The 21,119-nt window shown below is 37.5% G+C and overlaps 1 protein-coding gene across 6 annotated transcripts in view; it reads right to left on the reverse strand.

Annotated features, from left to right (window-relative positions):
- The window catches only part of LOC126255010 (carnitine O-palmitoyltransferase 1, liver isoform), a 270,808-nt gene that overhangs the window by 38,106 nt on the left and 211,583 nt on the right, over positions 1-21,119 (reverse strand). For 4 of the 6 annotated variants that reach the window (XM_049955360.1, XM_049955357.1, XM_049955359.1 and 1 more), the window contains 3 exons: positions 18,649-18,756; positions 18,422-18,447; positions 5,852-5,929 (listed from right to left, as the gene is read on the reverse strand). In XM_049955360.1, coding sequence (XP_049811317.1) covers positions 5,852-5,929; positions 18,422-18,447; positions 18,649-18,756 — 212 coding nt within the window. Of the gene's footprint in view, positions 1-5,023; positions 5,087-5,851; positions 5,930-18,421; positions 18,448-18,648; positions 18,757-21,119 lie in introns of all 6 variants that reach the window. The other 2 variants (XM_049955361.1, XM_049955362.1) reach the window with 2 other exon arrangements.

A 21,119-nucleotide genomic window follows, 5' to 3' on the forward strand; every position in this document is an offset into this window, starting at 1 on the left:
CCATGTATTCCATTACTGCTTGATTTAGACATATGAGGATTTAGTTATGTAACTCCAAAATTGATTACATAATGTAAATAGGAACAGCACCAAAAGAGACAGCTTAGTGGAATATTCCAAATAAATTTTATTTAACTACTTTTATTGAAATATCATCTTTCAAAAAATGGACACTTCAGATAGGAATATCAACAATGCACGAAAAGATAGATTGCCAGATACCGTGAAGGAGACACATTAACTTGCAGACAGGCACAATTAAAAGACACTTGCATAAAGCTTTCGGCCACAGCCTTCATCACCAAAAGAGAATCACACATCATTCATACACACAAGCAAGCACAACTCATGCACATGACTGCCAACTCCAGCATCTCAGGCCCAACATGCTGGTATGTTAACTGCTAAAATATGGTGTCTAAAATATGGTGTCCATCCAACATAAGAGCATTTTTCTTCTTCTCATTCTTACTGTTTTCTGTTGCTTCTCCTATCACATTTTCATTGCATCTCAGGCCCAACATGCTGGAGTTGGCAGTCGTGTGCATGAGGTGTGCTTCCTTGCTTGTATGAATGATGTGTGACACTCTTTTGCTGATGAAAGCTTTTGCTAAAAGCTTTATGTAAGTGTCTTAATTGTGTCTTTCTGCAAGTTCACATGTCCCCTTATCTTCTCCTACATTGTTGAACTATCATCTTTTCTATTCTTTTCTATTAACTTTTCTTTTCTTGTATCCCAAACATGTTTGTGTGTCTCATCTGGCATTACTTCTGCCATGTATTTACTGTCAGTGTGATCTATCTGTGTTTTTGCTTTGCCTCTTAAACTACAAAAATTTATTACAAAATTTTCAGTTGGTTCTACGAGATATTTTTTTCTGTTATTACTTATTAGTTTCTGGTATGTTAACTGCTAAAATATGGTGTCTAAAATATGGTGTCCATCCAACATAAGAGCATTTTTCTTCTTCTCATTCTTACTGTTTTCTGTTGCTTCTCCTATCACATTTTCATTGCATCTTCCCACATTCCCTTAAAGATATTCTCGCGTAGTTTTGTTTTATTTGATATTAAGAGGATAGACTGCTACTCAGCATATAATGGAGATCTTGAGCCACAGACAGCAATAAACAAAAGACTGCTAAACAAGTAAGCTTTTGGACAAAAGGCATTCTGAAACAATCCCCCCCACACACACACACGCACACAAACAATTTTCTCCGGTCATTGAGGATTTTCCATTGCTTTTTTAATTTGCCATACAGTAGCCAATTATTTACCTATTATTGTTTGCTTGAAGTTGTCTCTTTCTCATTAACAGTTGTTCTTTTCTGTGTGAAATTTTCATTTCATTTTCTCTCTTTGTATCCGCAACTGTCTGCCTTTCAATTTTAGTTCAATTTCATCTCTGCAAGGTGTATTTTGATCCATTTTCTTCTCCAAATAGCAGTAAGAAAAGCATGTTGTTCTCAGCATTTTCCAATACCTACCAGTTTTTGAGTTTTTGCCATTTACAGTATGATATCAAAATTTTTCCAGTGAAGCAGTTTTACATTAAAATCCTCTATCATTTTGCAGCAGGATATGCTGTCATTTATCAGTTTTTGTACCTCTTAATAGAGAACTTTTACCATGTCAATAGAATGTGAGCATTTTTGTGCATGAACTAGAATGAATTTCATGGGGTATTTTAAAACAGCCTTGCTGCTTATGCCTGAGACTACTTCAGTTTCAGTAATATTTGTTTTAAATGTATTATTTACAGTATAATCATCACCTTAAGTTTCTTCCTGATCTGTACCTTTATATTAAACGTGTTGTTGTTGTTTTTGTTGTGGTTTTCAGTCCAGAGACAGGTTTGATGCAGCTCTCCATGCTAATCTATCCTGTGCAAGCCTCTTCATTTTCCGGTACCTACTGCAACTACATCCTTCTGAATCTGCTTAGTGTATTCATCTCTTGGTCTCCCTCTATGATTTTTACCCTCCACGCTGCCCTCCAATACTGATTTGGTGATCCCTTGATGTCTCAGAACATGTCCTACCAAACAATCCCTTCTTCTAGTCAAGGTGTGCCACAAATTGCTCTTCTCCCTAATTCTATTCAATACCTCCTCATTAGTTATGTGATCTACCCATCTAATTTTCAGCATTCTTCTGTAGCACCACATTTCGAAAGCTTACTTTCTCTTCTTGTCCAAACTATTCATCATCCATGTTTCACTTCCATACATGGCCACACTCCATACAAATACTTTCAGAAACGACTTCCTGACATTTAAATCTATACTCGATGTTAACAAATTTCTCTTCTTCAGAAACGCTTTTCTTGCCATTGCCAGTCTACATTTTGTATTCTCTCTACTTTAACCATCATCAGTTATTTTGCTCCACAAATAGCAAAACTCGTTTACTACTTTAAGTGTCTCATTTCCTAATCTAGTACCCTCAGTATCACCCGATTTAGTTTGACTACATTCCATTATCCTCATTTTGCTTTTGTTGATGTTCATCATATATCCTCCTTTCAAGACACTGTCCATTCTGCTCAGCTGCTCTTCCAGGTCCTTTGCTGTCTCTGACAGAATTACAATGTCATCGGCGAACCTCAAAGTTTTTATTTCTTCTCCATGGCTTTTAATTCTACTCTGAATTTTTCTTTTGTTTCCTTTACTGCTTGCTCAATATACAGATTGAATAACATCAGGGATAGGCTACAACCCTGTTTCACTCCCTTTCCAACCACTGCTTCCCTTTCACAGGTAACGATTTATGGTCTGAAATCTACTACATTTGTTTTTTAATTAATTTCCCACCATCATTGTTAGCTTATAAGCCATTATTGTTTCCATGTATTCCCTGTTTTTTCTTTTTCTTTTAGATGATGTTCCTGTTTCTCATTTTCTATCATATCATCTTTTACTCCCTGTGGCTCCTGTATTATAATGTGCGTAAGTCACCACAGCAAAATAACTCAATGTTTCATTACACAAAATTATTGTACAAATTACTTAAAGTTATTTCTTGCCAAGCACTGATAACAAAATTAGAACACTATCAACATGAAATCCAGTTTTAATAATGGAATAATTTACTGATAATATTATGCCAGGCAGGTTAAACTACACACACTGGCCAACAGTAAAACTTTGAAATTGTTATACATGAGAAAGAAAAATGCGTAGCAGATGTATTCTGTTAACTAACGTCACAGGAAAAGAAAAAAAATAGTGAAATTAGTTACAAATGGATCTGCATCTACATCTATACTATTCTGGAAGCCACCTTTTTGTGTTTGGTGAAGGAGGAGTAGGGGTGGAGGTATACTTTGTGTACTATCACCATTTCCCATCTTTCCTGTATCACTTTTGATTGGTAGATGGGGAGGAACCACTATCTGTAAGTGTGAGGTCTAATTCCACAGATTTATTATTGTGCAATCAATTGCAGCAACCAGTAATTAGTAATTTTATCAGATTTATTTTAGTCTCCTAATAACAGCTTTAGGTGTTTTTACACGCACCTATGGAAGGTGTCACTGGGTTATTACATAAAAGAAATAGTAGATATAATATTTGTTCTTAACAGTCACTTTTCCTTCTCCCTTTTCATTAGTGTGACTCTCAAAATATGAGCAGAATGCACTATAAACAATGCTCATTTCTCTTTTATATATGTATAAGACACGAAAACTTTGTTTATGGGGCAATGTTATTACAAAATTTTATTAGATGTCATCATCACATATTATATGGAAGTAGAATAACTTACTTAACAGGATCCTGGAGTTCATCAGGGCTTTTAGGCCTCCTCGACCTTAAACTGGCCTCACAGAAAGGTACTTCCTTTTTTTCTTTTTTCGTATCTGTCATTTCTAGGTTACTAAATTGATTACAACATCATCTAAGTGTATAAGGTCTGTGTCTGTATCTAAATAAAAGGCTGCTTGATTGCCATACACCTTTTTATTTTTGAAACATCTTCATTGTACTTCAATACATATTTTGTTCCTTACTGCGTATGTATATAATAGCTATGTGGTTAATTATGATAGCTATATGATTAAATTGTCTGTATGTTTCTGCATTACAGTCTTTGGTATTAATTCCCTAACATTAAGGTAAAAGTCACTTTTGGTGCACCACTTACTCTAGGTTTTGATGGTTTTTGGTTCCACTTAGAACTTTGTACGGTACTTCCTTCACATATGTGCCATCATGGGCCTACATACTGGTGGCCTGTACAGTCCAGGAAGTTCTACTCTTGATTTCTATGTGCACTTTTCACTACATACACTTCACATCTTCACAAGTGTTTATTTTTTTAAATTTATGTTTATTGTCTGTATCTGCTAGTACCTTTTATTCGTATGGTGTGATGGCTATATGCAGTTTGCATGCACGCGTGTGTTTGTGGATTTGGGGGGGGGGGGGGGGGGGGGCAGAGTGGGAGGAGGAAGGTACTGTTATGGCACTCATACTGGCTGTCATCACATTCTACAATTTTTTAGTCCCTGCAATAAGCTTTGGCCTATCTCAGTGGGAGATTTTCTGACATTTCGGCTTCAATACCTAAAACAGCAATATCTACAGAGCCCTGCATTTTCCAACATTATTCAGCAGATAATTTATATATATCATGAATTTTAAATGTTATATAACACTCACTTGAGGTACATCTAAAGTTACTCTCTCTCATCTTAAAGGTAATTTGATGACACAATATATGTAATACATTATATTTATCATTTAAAGTCACTCAAATTAAAACTGTTATCATGCTCCGACTTCAAGAAATTTGGAGACATTGGATAGGATTCATAAATGTTAATATATGTTTCACAAAAAACACACATACATCACCATATATGAAAAAAGGTTGACATCGAAATGTAGTAAACATTCAATAAAACCAGGAACTACATAGCAAAGGAAGAGGCCCAGAAGAAAGAACTACACTAGTGCAAAGCAAGGGTAATACAAGAATTAATAAATTTGTTACAGAAGGAAAAAAATAAACCATACCCCAACTCGAGTTCAGTTGCAAAAGAAAACTCCCACAAATGGCCCATGACTGGTGCATCAGCCCTGGCAACCAATGAAAAGAGTCACAGCCATTTTATACGTAAGACAGAAACAGCGTGGTTATTAATAGAAGCCAATATATTCAGCATAGCAAGAAGAAAAATCAAATGTTTTGGAGAACTGCAAATAAGAAGAAAGGATTATTTGCAGAAATAAGAAAGAATTGAAATTATTGGGTTGTATATACTATTTCTGAAAATACACAAACAGATAAAATAAAAATACTAGAAAAAGATACAAACATTACACATGCACATTTTAAAACAAATACAAAGCTTCAAAGAAAAGGGCTACAAAGAGGCCACACCAAGCTCCTCAGGAGAGTGGTACAGAATGGAATTAATGTTAAAAGAAGAGAGTAGCTACAGCACATAAACCTGAAAAATAAACCAAAACCAGAGGTATGCATTTTTCACGAGTCATAATTGTATTAGCACAAAACAATGTATAAAATCCTCAGCCAGTTTTTAAAAACAAATAAAATGCTGCTGCATGAACTGAAACTTTCTGTGCTAGTTATACTGGTACCACATGCAATACTCAGGCACCTCTTGCACAGTATTTGGCACAGGATCAACAAAATTCACAGCACAAGTAAGTGTATATAACTTTTTTCTGCTAGTATTAACAAATAAGTTAAATTTTTGGCTATGTAATGTACATTGCTGAGGCTTTTATACTGAAAACTTGCAAGATTTGCCCAAACAGAAAATTGAACCTCAAAAACAAATCACCCCTACAGAATGGTCTGCTGGAGTTGTGTTTTACCAGTTGTTCGCTGCCACTGCTGCTGCCTCCTCGACCACAACGTATTCCCACAGGTGCGACATGATAGCTGCATCTGCCCTGCAAGAACCCATCACACTCCTTTCACATGTTGCACCATCAGGTTTCTGTAAACCACACTAATGACTCCACATTACTCCCACTGAGGGACATAACCTAAAAATAACAGAGTATTGTTATCCACTTCAACTCTTCAACTGGATTCTCTGGTGACCACATATTGGTGAATCTGCAGTATACAAATTATATATAGTCATGTAACAGTCAACTGTAAAGTCTTCTTCAGAGTTGACTCAGCATGCATGAAGAGGCTCAGCAAGCTCTTATGCGGAATAGTAGAGAATGGAATACAGTAAATCTAACAAGCTATCTCAGTAAACGTCTTTACATGCCTGCCACTATAAGGAATGCACACAGACATATATTTCAAATGAATAATGTTAGCAGGCAGGAGCCATTACGCATCCTCATTATACATACTCAGTCATTAACAAAGACAACTGAAACTTCAGACATCGTGAAATTTCTATGTCTCACTCGATATCCTCCACTGTTATAAAATGGGTGTCCACAGTTATGGAGACAATTCTACTGAAATCATTTAAAACTGAATTCTGCAGTGAACAAATCAAGAAATATTACTTTTCTGGTGTGACAGCATACTGTATGTTAAAATTGTGTGCAATATCAGAAACAAAATGCACCATTAATTCAAGTTAATGTAAACTTTAAACATAGGAGTACTTCAACGAGGGAACAGCACACTCCTGTTTCTCTTCATTCAACACTGCACTAACAGTAACTTTAAAATAAAGTGAAATACATGCTAATGTTATACTGCATGACACATATTTACATATATTTAACTAACAACATTTAAACAGGAAGAAAGGTCTAACATCTGACCCACAACACCAACTTTCTCCTTTTCTATACCATCAACAATTATTCATATAAGGAAACATAAAAAAGCATAGGCTGCTTGTAATATGAGAAAGTAACCAAAATGGAGTATTAGATTTCTACGATCAGTATTGAAATTGGACAGTCTTATATAAAGAGAGAGAAAGAGAGAGAGAGAGAGAGAGAGAGAGTGTGTGTGTGTGTGTGTGTGTGTGTGTGTGTGCGCGCGCTGTGCATCATCATAAAAGTTATGAATAACAAAAAGAAAGCATTAAAGCAATGGCAACAAGATCAGCAGACAGTCATTTGATCCGTGTGGGGCAGTGGGCAAAAAAAGGAGTTTGATTATGCTGAAGTTGTCAGACCTATGGTTCTTTTTAATAAGGAAAAATCACATCATGGAGACAACCACCCTTCACTGCTGTACCAGTATATACTGTTCATCCTTATGTGGATAACTATATCCTAAAATTCTTTACTTCTCAAAAAATGTGAACATGTAACACCATGGACCACCTCAGGATCACCATGTGGTGATACGTGCTTGGGTGACCACACAAGGCCATAAACAAAGAGAGTCAAGTAATGATTAATAAGCAATTAATCACATGACAGATTCAGCATCCTTTGGTAGCTAAGCTAATCCATTGGAGTACCTATAATTTCCCTATCAATTTTATTTGAAGTTACTAGAAAATTCAGTCACGATTTAAACCACTAATAAAATTTCCAAGAGAAAAGCGCCTTCATGATAATTATTCCTAATATGCTAAGGACCGAAATTCTGGAAGAAAGTTTTGGCTGTTGTCATTTTGAGAGGAGTTAATAATTTATGCAAAATGATGGAAACTTTTCAAAACTACTTAAGTTTTAAACATTCGTTCTTCCTCCTTGTAGTGGCCTAGAGAAACAGCAGGATCTGCCTTCCCAGTGGCTGGAATTGAGCCAGAAAAGGAAACCTCTGTCGGCAAATTGATGTGATCAGCTCTCTGTCTCAGCAGGTATGCTTCAGCTCTTGCCTTCTCATGCAGTTGACAATGGCTCTATTTTTTGAAGTCAAAAGCTTTCAGGAGTATGGTGTCAACTAAGCCATAAAAGATCTGGCCATCACCATGTCCTGCCTGTTCAGTTTGAACTTTGAGGCAGACAAGCAGCCGCAGCTTTGTCGCCATCAGAGACATGTCTTACTACAGACATTTATCACTTTCCAACAGTAATGTCATCCGCATAAAAATACCATTTCATTTGCTCAGAAAGCTCAAGTATCTTGTGCTATGACTACAAACCAATGGTACCAGCTGTCTGCTATGATTCACAGGAATCCCTTCTTTGTCATCTTTCTCCTGGTTCAGTTCTCTTTTTCAGACTTCATCGTAGCTCTGTGTACCTAACTGTGGTATCAATATGTGCACTCTTGTCATCGTCTATCATTGTGTGATGACAGTGAAGGCTACCCATGACTACGCATTCTAATATCAGAATATATCAATATTTTTGTTATGCCTTATTTCATTTTTACAATGGAAAGTCCAGGTAGGAATATCAACAATATTGTGTGCTTGTGCTGCTCCAAGGCAAAAAGTACTCTAGTGAGTACCTGAAGAGCTTGTGATAAAAACGGGGACCTAAGCCCCGAAGCTATGCACTGGGTATACACCTCAGTGGTTAGACCTAGGATTTCCTAAGGGGCCATAGTGTGGTGGAAGAAGGTAGAACCGCAGGTTGCAGCTAAGGGGCTTGCTAAGGTGCGGAGACTGGCCTGCTTAGCCATAACAGGCGGAATTAGCAGCACACCAACTGCTGGGCTGGAAGCCATCCTGGACATGCCTCCACTACACCTTTGGGTCAAGATGGAGGCAGAAGCTGGGGCATACAACATACTTAAAACTGGAAAAAACTGGATTTCATCAGGATATCCAGACTCACACACTAACATAGTGAGTGAGGTAAACACAGTAATGGCTGAGGAAATGCTTGCCGACTATATAATAACTCACAACTGCTTCAACAAGCCTTACAATATAATAATTGGAAGCAGTGAGCAGTGGGAAGAAACAGTTCAACACCATACGGGGGACATTGTTTGGTTCATCGATCGGTCAAAATCAGACCAAGGCATTGGGGCAGGGGCATACGGAACTCAGCCAAGACTGGAGAGCATCTCTCTAGGAAAACTGGACTCTTTTCCAAGCTGAAATTACTGCAATCAAGGCATGTGTGGAGGGGAATATGCATAGGTGCTACAATGACCGTAGCATCTACATCTAATCAGACAGCCAGGCAGCCCTGAAATCACTGGCAGCTCCTGCAACAAGATCTAAGATTGTTGCAGAATGCCACAGGGCTCTGGTGGAGCTACGGGGAAGCAATAGGGTACACCTAGTGTGGGTCCCTGGCCACTCAGAGATCTGTGGCAATGAACAAGCTGACAGATTGGCCAGGATGGGGGCAACAACTCCATTTTTGGACCAGAACCTGTCCTGACAATCACCAAGACTATGATCAAACTAGAACAACGGAACTGACTCAGGAAATAGCACGTAGAATATTGGACCAAGGTCCATAAACAAAAACATGGTAAGGTAATGATGCCCAAGCCCTGTTTTAAAAGAAATTCTGTAATTCTGGGATTGAACAGGAAAGAGATCAAACTCATGACTGGACTGATAACCAGCTATGGGAATTTCAAAAAACACCTACACACAATGGGTATAATGGAAGAAGACCCTAAATGTGGGATCTGTAATGAGGGTGAAGGAACTGCATCACACCTAATCTTCAAATGCATGGCATTGGAGAGCAAAAGATACAGAATTTTCAGGACAACTAGACATTAAGAAATTGTGTCTAACAGAAACCTGCTAAAGGGACTCCTTGCACTATTTAAGGCCATTGTTTGGCTTTTCTAGATATACAGCGAGTGATATCGCACAATAAACTCGGTTTCGGTGCAGGCAGTGGCGGGTTGGACCCCGTATTTACTCGAATCTAAGCCGCACTTTTTTCCAGTTTTTGTAATCCAAAAAACCGCCTGTGGCTTAGAATCAAGTGCAAAGTAAGCGGAAGTTCTGAAAAATGTCGGTAGGAGCCACCACAACTAACTTCTGTCTTCGAATATATGTAGCGCTACGCAGGCATGCTTCGCAGTCACAAAGATAAATACTGGCACCAAAACCTCTGCGTCAGTAAATAAATTAAAAAAAAGGTGAAGACAAGCTTTATTTCTCCGCCCCGAGTTTCGACCACTGCATTTTCATACATTATCCAATGAAGTAAATACAAATTCTGTGTTGTTCATCTTCGAATGTAGCAGCATTTCAATGTACTACGAAAATCCGACTGGCAAGACTGTTGGGGATGTTTGTCAGGCCAACTTTGCTTTCTGAATTTTTTTCTACCTGTGAGAAGAAATGGTTGCTAATAGGAACTTTTATGAATTGTGAATCACATGCAGTATTCTCTTCACCATAAGAATAATATGAATATAAACATTTTGCCATGTATTCTTTCGTGTTTGCTGCTATCTCATTTAAATCCTGTCCGCCTAATAAACTACGAAGCTAGAGTGAGACAACAGCAGATGCGGAAGAATATACATATCATGTCATGTTTATATTTGTATTATTCTTATGCCTAATAGTGATACAGTCAGAAATGAAGCACGGCAATTGACTAGATTTTTAAATCTAAGAGGTTTCTAATTTCTGTGCAGAATGTAATGTACTAAAGAGGCGTCTGCAAAGATTTTCAAACGGAGAAAAATTTTCGCTAAACTCTCGTTCAGAACATCTTCTATCAAACGCAGTCTATTATTTGGTTCTTGTTGATCTTTATCAAAGAAACCTGCAGTGTAAGTAACAACAAATAGCAGTCTCCTGCCATTGTTTCGCTAATGACACAATTTCTCTCTTTGTTTTTTTAATTGTAAGCGGCGGTAGCGTGCACAAAAGCAAGCCATGCTGCGAGCGGCGACAGGCCATAAAAAGTCATTATCAGAATGCGGCAAACAATGCATGACACAGTACAGTAATGCATTTTCTGCTTTGAGTGACAGAAACACCTATAACAAAGAGAACGGCACTTATCAGATCAAAGAAAAATAAGCAATCAATTCAAACCAGACGAAGCACGTGAAAAAGGAAGGGTACCCCTATAAATACGGACGGAGCACCTGATGCATAGCAACAGCTACCTGGTAAAGCTTAACTGCTAAGCTTACGACTCGAACCAAACAACTACAGCAGTATCGTCATTCATTCGACCTAAATTGTGTCTCATATTACAATGGACCAACTTTCTTTCGATTTGGAGGTGTGGCCTAAAACTTTTCTCTCCCCTTGAATTTCGAGTCTCAGATTTCAGGTGCGGCTTAGATTCGGGAAAAATTTTTTTCCTCGATTTAGAGTCTCATTTTTCAGGTGCGGCTTAGATTCGAGCGCGGCTTAAATTCGAGTAAATACAGTAAGCTGTTTTAGATTCCCTGTCCAAATCAAATCAAGCTGTGCACACAATTACTCACAATGGAACTAAAACAGCGTTGTGAGGATTTTTCACTAGAGTGTTTCACAGCAATAAAATTTGAGTTTTTGCACCAGTTCATAACCCTGGATGAAACATGGGCCTACCACTTCACACATAAGATAAAGGTACAGTAAAAACAGTGGAATGTAAAGAGAGGTGGCTCCAAAGAAGGCACAGACAGTTTTATCTGCAGGCTATTCATGACATCAGTTTTTTGGGATACACATGATATAATTTTCACTGAAAATCTTCAAAAAAGAGAAGTAATGAATGGTGAGCATTATACAGACTTATTTCAGCATTTTTGTCTTGAAATGATACTAAAACAGCTGTGTTTAGCAAAAAATGAAGTTTTGTTTCATCATGACAATGCACCAGTTAACATATACACAATCGTCATGTCAAAATCAATGAGTTAAATTTCAGATTGTCTTCTCATGCACCCATTCCTTGTTCTAGCTCCCTCCAATTACTTTCTGTTTCCAAACTTGAAAAAATGGCTTTGTGGTAAAAAGAGTTACCGACAATCATAAAGTGGAGTCTGCAATTGATAGCTATTTTGCGAAGGCCAACAGTTCTCACTATAAAAAGGGTATTGAAGCTATTGACAATCAATGGGAAAAGTGTATTGAGCTGAAAGGAGACTTTCCAGAGAAATAAAATTGTCTTTTCCTGAACTTTGTTAGTTTGGGTACTTCTGGGGCAGCCCTCGTATGTCACTGAAATAATGCTACCAGGTAAAATTATGAATCAGTACAAAATTCACATGAAACAAAATGTACATTAGAAAATGTAATAATTGTGATCTTTCAAGAGTTCTCAATGAAACTGTAATCTCCAGATTTCTGAACTCTGCTGTTCCCACAATACTTCAACAGCTGATATTTTTTGTAGTAATCATCTCACGTGTGTAGAGTGCGAATTTCAGCTTGTGACTTTTTGAAACACGACCATAATGTGGACTGGAAAAACTGTATGCCAGACAGTCTTTCATAACATTAGCTGTTTCCTTCTACCCATATTTTTTCTGTGTATATCAATTCTTCCAACAAAATTAATTTGTCTGCTATGCTGTGTTAGTGGTGTTGGTGCAAAACTTCTTGGACTACGCAATAAATGTGGTGATAAGAGATTAGAGTGTCAGGTAATTTGCAGAAGAAAGGTACACACTTTCGAATAAGTACAGAGTTGAAGCTGATACTCAATGTAGGCAGCTCAAGCTGGAAATAACATCACTCCAATATCAGTAACACCTTGGGAGCAGACACTTAACACAAAATCAATGTCATCAGCAGGAAATATTCAATATAACACAAGTGGCATGTGGCCTGTCTTTAATTCACAGACTGTTTGGAGTCCAGATATTAGGCAATTGGAATATGCATTTGACACAACAGAGGAAAACAGTTAGAGAAGCTGTGATGATGGCACCAACTCAGCTGCAAATTCTGAAATCTGGAGATCAATGTATTCATTACACCATGACTGGAGACAGATATTAAATTATCTCTCTGTGCTACAGGAAGTCTTATGAAACTTACAAGGTGTTCCCACATTGATATCCCCTACAAGAAACGTGATCTTATGAAGTAGTTTCTGTTTTATGCATATTAAATCATGTTACTGTAAAACATTATTGGTTGCTTTGTACCTAACTTTCCATATATGTCAAAATAGCAGTGACTAGTATCATTGGTGAAAAGGTTCCTTGTGATTACCAGATCAGATAAAATTTGTGGAACGTGAAGAACGTAACAATGTGACAAAAAATATATGCCGACTTTCATAACCACAAAAATACAATAACTGAAACAAGAAGGAAGGAGAAATTATATCTGCTGAAGTTTTTCTCCAACAGACGTTTGGTTACTCTCTCTCTCTCTCTCTCTCTCTCTCTCTCTCACACACACACACACACAAAATCACTTGTGCCACCACACAACCCAAGATGACTGATGTCAGAAGTTACCTAAACTGAAAATTAATTACCACGGCTTGAGTAGAATTGACTCTTGGTTCTGCTTTGTCTGACCAGGTAGAGAGCAACATTCCAAGCAGAATTTAGGCAAAAACTTCAGTCTCTATTTACAAGGTTATTCACTAATTTAATCTCAACTGCTTCCTTAATAACATTATCTCAATAGCTGTAAGCGCATGTTATAAACTCCATGTTGTTGTATTTCATACAATGAATGGTACCATAGCAGATTTGCTCAACTGTTTGAAGTGTGTGGGACACACATGCTCAATACACTGTCCTGAAAGTATGACCAATGTATGACATCCCACAACTGCAAGGGATACTGTTGACATCTGCCTTATGCAAACAAAGTCAGTCATTAAATCTGGGTTATGTGCTAAAGCCTGTAACCAAGAAATTTCAGAAATTAACATTGAAGGAAACACTTTTGTAAGTCCTACTCAAATACCAGAGTCTTTAATGAATTCTTTATAAATGTAGCAAAGTCTGATGTGAATGTAACAGATTTTTACAACAAAGTAAATCCATTTGGGCTAAATGAGAAGTCTGAAAAATTCACAAAATTTTTGAAAGTTTCTATGAAGGCTGTAGAAAACACAATCATAGCATTAAAAAACAAAAAAATTGCAGGTTGCGTTAGAATACCCACCACAGTTATTAAAGCAGTACACAACAAAATTGCAAACCTATTAGTTCAAATAATAAATCAGTGTTCTGAAGAGGACTGTTTCCCAAAGGTACTGGAATATGCTGATGTCAACCCTTTCTTCAGAAAGGGATCAAGAGAGATGATGGGAAATTATCGTCCTACCTCAATTCTCCCAGTCATACCTAAAATATTTGACGAAGTTGCTGTTGCCCAAATCCAAAATTTCATTGCAAAATATTCTATTATTCTAAACAATATATTTGGATTTCAAGAAGGGAAAAACACCACAGATGCAGTGAACATCTTCATTGAGAAAATAAGTACATTATTAGGCAGGAGCAATACGGTGGCAGGAATTTTCTGTGACCTCACAAAGGCATTTGATTCTGTGAACCACACATTACTTACTTAGAAATTTGAAAAGTATGGCATTAGGGGCAGTGCCCTACAATGGCATAGATCATTCTTAACAAACAGAAAACAAAGAGTCAGCATTTCTTTAAATGGTACAAATCACTATTCACACTGGAAGAAAATATATTGAGGTACTCCACATGGCTCCATATTAATGAGTTACCAGTTCTATTTGCAGATGATACTTCTGCCTTAGTTGCAAATCAGGTGTCAGAAAAAATTCCCAAATTCGTCTCAGCACCCTCAGTACCTTAGAAACTTGGCATCAGCTAAATGGGTTGCATCTAAACATATCTAAGACTCACATGATGCAATTCCAAACCAGACAGACAAAATGTGAGCAGATTAAGATTGTTCACTACAACTGAGATATAGAAGAACTTGAGATATAGAAGAACTTGATTTAGTCAAATTATTGGATAAAAATATGAGCTGGCAGGCACACAACGAGCACCTAGCAAAAACACTAAGCAACTTTGCATTTGCAATGCAAATATTATCAACTGCTAATTACAAAACATATTCATGAAAACAGCATTCCAGCTTACAAACTGACATTGCCTCTTACTAATTGTTCTCTTCTTCCACAGCATTTATGAAAAGACTAACATCTGCATGAACCTATTGTGAAATTGTTTTTGTAATACCATATAGCCTAATGATAAGGTATACCCTCAGTATACAGTAATTAAATAATACATTAGTTAACAGTTTTTGTGACTGGTAACAGTAGTTAAAAACCTTTACATAATAGGAATTTAATTTGATACACACCTACAATGGATATATGGTCTTGAGGTGATATGACTCAATAAAATCCTCTCTGGCTTCCTGCTGTGTCAAGCATTTGTCTGAGTGATCCTAAACATGGTCAAGTGGTAATTGACTGGTGTGTAGTTGCTGCCCTCATCCTTGAATTGTTATGGTACTGGCTATGACACACTGGCACTCAATCTGTTTCTGTCCTACATTTACTGCTCCCACTCCAATCTCGTGGTGGTTGGGTTCCACAGTGTGCTCAGTTGCAGACTGCCATCTTTATTAATGATGTTATCAGATTTTTGCTCTTTATAGATCCTTCAATTATGCTACCCCAGAACAATTAGCCTTTGTGATGATAAAAGTGTCACTGAATGCAATTTTGTGTATTTTACAGTGTAGGTTGACATTTTTGTCTGACAGAAACCTAACATGTGTTCTCAGCTACAGTGTGTACAGGAAACCATCTCATACAAACTGGCATCTGCATATTTACAGCTGTCACTGCTCATTCCATAAGTGCATCATTGTAAGGATCTTGGTTCATTGAGCAGAAGCCATTTCTGATGTTTAAAACTTGGCACAAGAACTATATGCATGGCTACATCAACAAACAAATATTGAAAGCAATTTCAAGATCTATCAGCCACAACTGGAACACTGAAGAGGAGGGGAGTAAAAAGTTGCATTTTTGACTTTCTGAGGTTCAGTGGCAGGGAAGATTAGGTGGCTCCTGAAGATACATAACATCAAGTCATTCATCCAGTTGTGAAAGAAATTGTAGGCCTCACAATTGGCATTTACAGAAAATACCTTTTGAGTGCAGATAACATTATGTGAGGCAGACTGTGTGCACGAAAGAGGTGCCTATTTGGAGAAATCAGAATTAGCTGAATACTCATTGGAAAATTGACACAAAATTGCAGTCACCAACACCTATTTTATCACAAAGACTAATAACAAATGAAGTTGTATAGCACCAATGGCTGGAAGACCCTGAAGAGCAGTTAAAGCTACCGAAATCTAAAGGTTTTCCTTGTACTTTGCGCCCACAGGCACCTTTCCTTCACAAAGTAAGAGAACTGTGTGCATAGGTGTATCTGTTAAGTCTAGGTGACTGTAATGTGTGTGCATAGTGCAGAGTCATGTTCGTGTTAGAGATGATGAGAGAAAGGAGAGGGTAAAGCTCTGTGCTGGCACACAGGCTACTCTTCTCAAAGAGCACCAAGAGGCCGTATAGCTTAATGTTCCCATCTGACAGATGTATCACTGTCTCTCATGCCCTCACTTCATGAGACATTGTGGAGGGGTCTAGTATTTAAACCAGGGCACTGGTGCAAAGTCTGGGGATCAGAAACTTCATGCCATCAGCAAAGGCTACTGGTTTCTCTGATAGTACAATTAAAGAAGCTACGCTGATTAAAATACCTGTTATCATCATCACTAGAAATGGCAGTTTGCAACTGAGCACAGCAAGGATTAAGTGTGTTTGGTAGTTGCAGAACAGTGGTATTGTCTCATATGATGTTGAACTGACCACCAGTAATGTCACAGTTAGAACCATGGATATACAAGGATTGTGACAGCAGCCACACAGCAAACAGTTGACAATGTTTGAGGAGCATTTGGCCAAAAGCTCATGGATATACAGCCACTTGACACAACTAGAAGCCTGAGAAGATTTTATTCACACACTTATATTGTAAAATTACAACATCAGGAACAGCAGTGGAATGGAAATCACAAAATAAAGTGTTCATAAAATTCCATGTATGCCACACAGTTTTCAAAATGCCCATCTTCTACTGCTATAAACATCTGCAGTTACTGGTGCTGAGATTTCTAGACAAAGTAAAGAGATTCCTTTGATAGCATTGCACATACTGCAACAATGCAAAGATTAAAAATATCTTGGATCATCATAACTACTGTGAAGACTTAATCTTTGACGCTAATGCAGAGATAAAAATTCCTGTGGTATCAAACCAGGTGAACATGCAGGCCAACTGATGCCATCTTCACTTCCCATTCAACAACAAGGAAAGAGCAGGTGAGCACCTTCCTAGCCACAAGTGAGTGATGAGCTGGACAACCATCCTGCTGCTACCAGTAATTTACATGTTTCAAGGGGTACTTCATCTAGAAGAGTGGTAGCACTTTACAAAGAAATTGTGCAGATCTGCTGCCTATTAATGTTTCTTCAATGAACCAATTAGATAAACTCCAATAACCTCACCCTGCCTCAGTCAGAAGGGATTCTCTACCTTATCTGACACGACTTATTTCCTTATTTAGATGTGAGGTCACTAATTTTTGCATAATACAGCAATAAGTTTGATGTCCAAAACATATAAATATTAAGTTCTAAATATTGTGATCACTCCTAAACTACGTTTTGAAGTTTAAAGAGAAAAAGACTCAATTCATCTCTTTCATATACACAATATTAACAGTAGGAATTACCATAGTTCCATCTGAAAATGTGATACTGATACCGATATCTCTCTAACAACGCTATGGAAGAAGACTATACATCCTTTAGTGAGGACTTTCTTACAATACATCAGGGTCAAAGAGAAATATATCTTAAACAGTTCCAAAAATATGAGATGAATAGCTCAGAAAAACCCACCGTTTAATAAACAGTGGGTGAGTGTGGTGTCAAAATACAAGTTCCACAGATAAATTTTTTTTTAAGCTTTAACTGGCTTTGGATATAACAATTCATCTTTATATTGTTGTACTCTTCATTTTATAAAAGGAAGGGAGAAAGGTAAGTGTTTAACATACACATTGATGAAAAGATCATTAAAGATTAATCACAAATTCATACCGGGATGGAGAAGAAAACTGACCTTGTATATTTCAAAGGCAGTATCCCAGCATTTGCTTTAATTGATTTACAGAAATCAGAAAAACTGGAGAGGGAATCAAGTTCCGAACTGCTTTGCAACATTGCTTCAATCACTTTTGAAGAATGTTTGTAAACCTTATATGATTATTATTATCATTATTATTTCTTTCCTTCCTCAGACGTTATGTCTGGTTAAAACTGGAAAGTGACGCACACCTTGATCAAGCGTGACTTCCTTTTAACTCTACGATATATGTTACATTGCATTTAGGAACTTTCGGGTAATTGAACATGTATCAATAATTACAGATTTCTGTAGTTGTATATATACGTTTGGATGCAGCTGTATTGTGATGATGTATTATTATTATTATTATTATTATTATTATTATTACTATTGTTATTGTAAAATACCAGTACACAGATTTAAAAAGTATCAAGAAAATTGGACTTTTTGTTCATACTACTCACCAAGAATGTTCTGCATTGAAACCAATCTGAAAGAGAAAAGTAAACAACATGTAATGGATGTACACATCACACATATATATTACATTCACATTTGAAATACTATATGCATGAAATAGTAAATACAGTTCAGAAAATTTCTACATATTTGCATTATTAAGAATATTACACAAACATTTTAAACCAAATATTACTAATAATAAACATATTAAACAAGTAATAACACTTACACGACCATTAGATCCAACACAAAGGGTAAAAGACTTATCGAACCAGCGATCATAGCCTTTTCCGTGAAGTAGTATGTGTCCAAATTTGTCTAGTTTGCTAGGATCTTTCTGCAAGAGATTAAAACACCATAGTTTTTCATTATTTTTGTTGCTGTCATCAAAGTTTCTTAGAAACATTAGATAACAATGATAAATCTGAGTAGCTTTAATTACACTAACTTTCCCATATCTATATGTAAATATTTTTGAAGACAAAAAAAATCTCGTCATGCAAAAATACGGTTTGGTGCACTTCCACCCAAAACATCAGAGACTCAACAGTTTGAATGTCTACAGCACACAATCTACAGAATAAATATGCAGGGATACACAAAATCTGTAAGACTACTGAATTGTATGCCTGTATTTTAATCGGTAAGAAACATCTTTCCAACTACACAGTTGTAAGTTACTAGTTATTAATATGCCTGTTACCTTACAAATCTTCCGTCAGAAGTAGAACTCTCACACATTCACACAACAACTTACACGCACATGGCTACTATCTCTGGCCACTAGTGGTCTGACTGGGAGTGTGTGTGACATAAGCAGCAATCTGTTGGGGTAGGTGATGTGCAAAAGGAAGTGGCATGGGGCAGGAAGGGGGAGAGGAATGGGGGGAAGATGCTAATGTTTCCAGTGGAAGTGTGCAAGGATGTTGGGGGTCAGACAGGGCTGCTAGTGGCAGCATAGGGAAAGGGGGGGGGGGGGGGGGGGGCAAAGAAACATATAGGCTGGTGTAGAACAGGATCTAATGGAGGCTGAGGCCAGAGGGGTTACAATAACAAAGAATATGTTGCACAATTCAGAAGAGCTGGTGCTGGTAGGAAGAATCCAAATGGCACATGCTGTGAAGCCGTCATTAAGGTGAAGCACATTGTGTTGGGTGGCATGTTCAGCAACTGGGTTGTGCAGCTGTCTCTTGGCCAGTTTGATGATGGCCATTCACGTAGGCAGACAGCTTGTTACTCATGCCCACGTAGAATGTGACACAGTAAGTGCAGCAAAGTTTGAAGATTACATGATTGCTTTTAAATTAAAAGGAAGGTCAGTGTTGGCCATAATATTTATGTTTTATTGATATCAGAATCGATTTTTGATATCATAGTGATCATCTTCAGTGCTGTGGTGTACAAATTAAACTCAGACACTGGTATCAAGTTATCAATAACCAGAACTGAGAAGCAATCACAATAATTCATTGTGATCATCAAGTATCAATAACCAAAACTGAGAAGTGATCACAATAACTCATTGTGATCGCTTCTCAGTTTTGGTTATTGATAACTTGATACCAGTGTCTGAGTTTAATTTGTACACCACAGCACTGAAGATGATCACTATGTGATCGAAAATCGATTCTGATATCAATAAAACATCAATATTACGGCCAACGCTGACCTTCCTTTTAATTTGACATACATGGTCGTTGTGCACACAGCACTCCGTGGAGCCGCCAATCAATGATTGCTTTTGCTTATCATTCCATGAGGAGTTGCATCTGATATGAAGCAGCGGCTCACTAGCCTCATCACAGAGACTTTGTATGGGGCTGTTTCTAAAGGCACCAATGTCCAACTTAATTTTTTCATGGTGCACCATATCCACCATTTTTATACAAGAAGGTCTTACAGAACCATACAAAGTGCATGCGTAATCAAGCTGAATTTGCACAAAGGCTCTGTAAAACTGGAGCAATAAAGTGCGGTCTGCTCCCTATGAAATAGGGTAGTAGCTCCCCATGAACTACGGCTAAATCTACATTGCTGGGAAAAAAAAAAAAAAAATAAAAAAATAAAAAAAAATTAGTACACCATTGTAGAGCTTTCCAATGCACTCAGTTTTGTTGCAACAGTGCAGACCTTCCTATTGAAGAACAGCAAAAGAATGGGTCTAACAACATTCTGCACATACTGAGCACTGATCACTGTTCCCTCCAGAAACACCAAACATGAAGAGTTGTAACTTACCGCACCCCAGACTATAAGGATTGCAGATGGGGTCAATGTTGTCTTGGATGAATGCACTCTACAAGCAGCACTCACCAGGTCTATGAGGGCGTACCGAAAAAAACTATATATTTTCAAATTGTTTACAAAACAACCTTATCCCCTTCAAAATACTCTGCATTACAGCTAATACATTTGTCCAACCTGCACTTCCACTGTTTGACATATTTTTTGCAGTCATCTTTAGAAATGGCTGAAAGCTTCTCCCTCATTCTTTACTTGACTTTTTCAGTGTTATCAAATCGGTGTCCTTTAATACTCCTTTTCATGTGTGGAAATAAGAAAAAGTCACACGGAGCCAGGTCAGATGAGTAAGGTGCGTGGAACAGGGGAACTATGTCATTTTTAGCCGAAAACTAACAGAGATGGCTGTGTGCAGATGTATTGTCATGGTGTAAGAACAAGTCTCCTGGCTGGCACCAG

The sequence above is a fragment of the Schistocerca nitens genome, chromosome 1, assembly GCF_023898315.1.
Source record: "Schistocerca nitens isolate TAMUIC-IGC-003100 chromosome 1, iqSchNite1.1, whole genome shotgun sequence".
NCBI classification, from domain to species: domain Eukaryota; kingdom Metazoa; phylum Arthropoda; class Insecta; order Orthoptera; family Acrididae; genus Schistocerca; species Schistocerca nitens.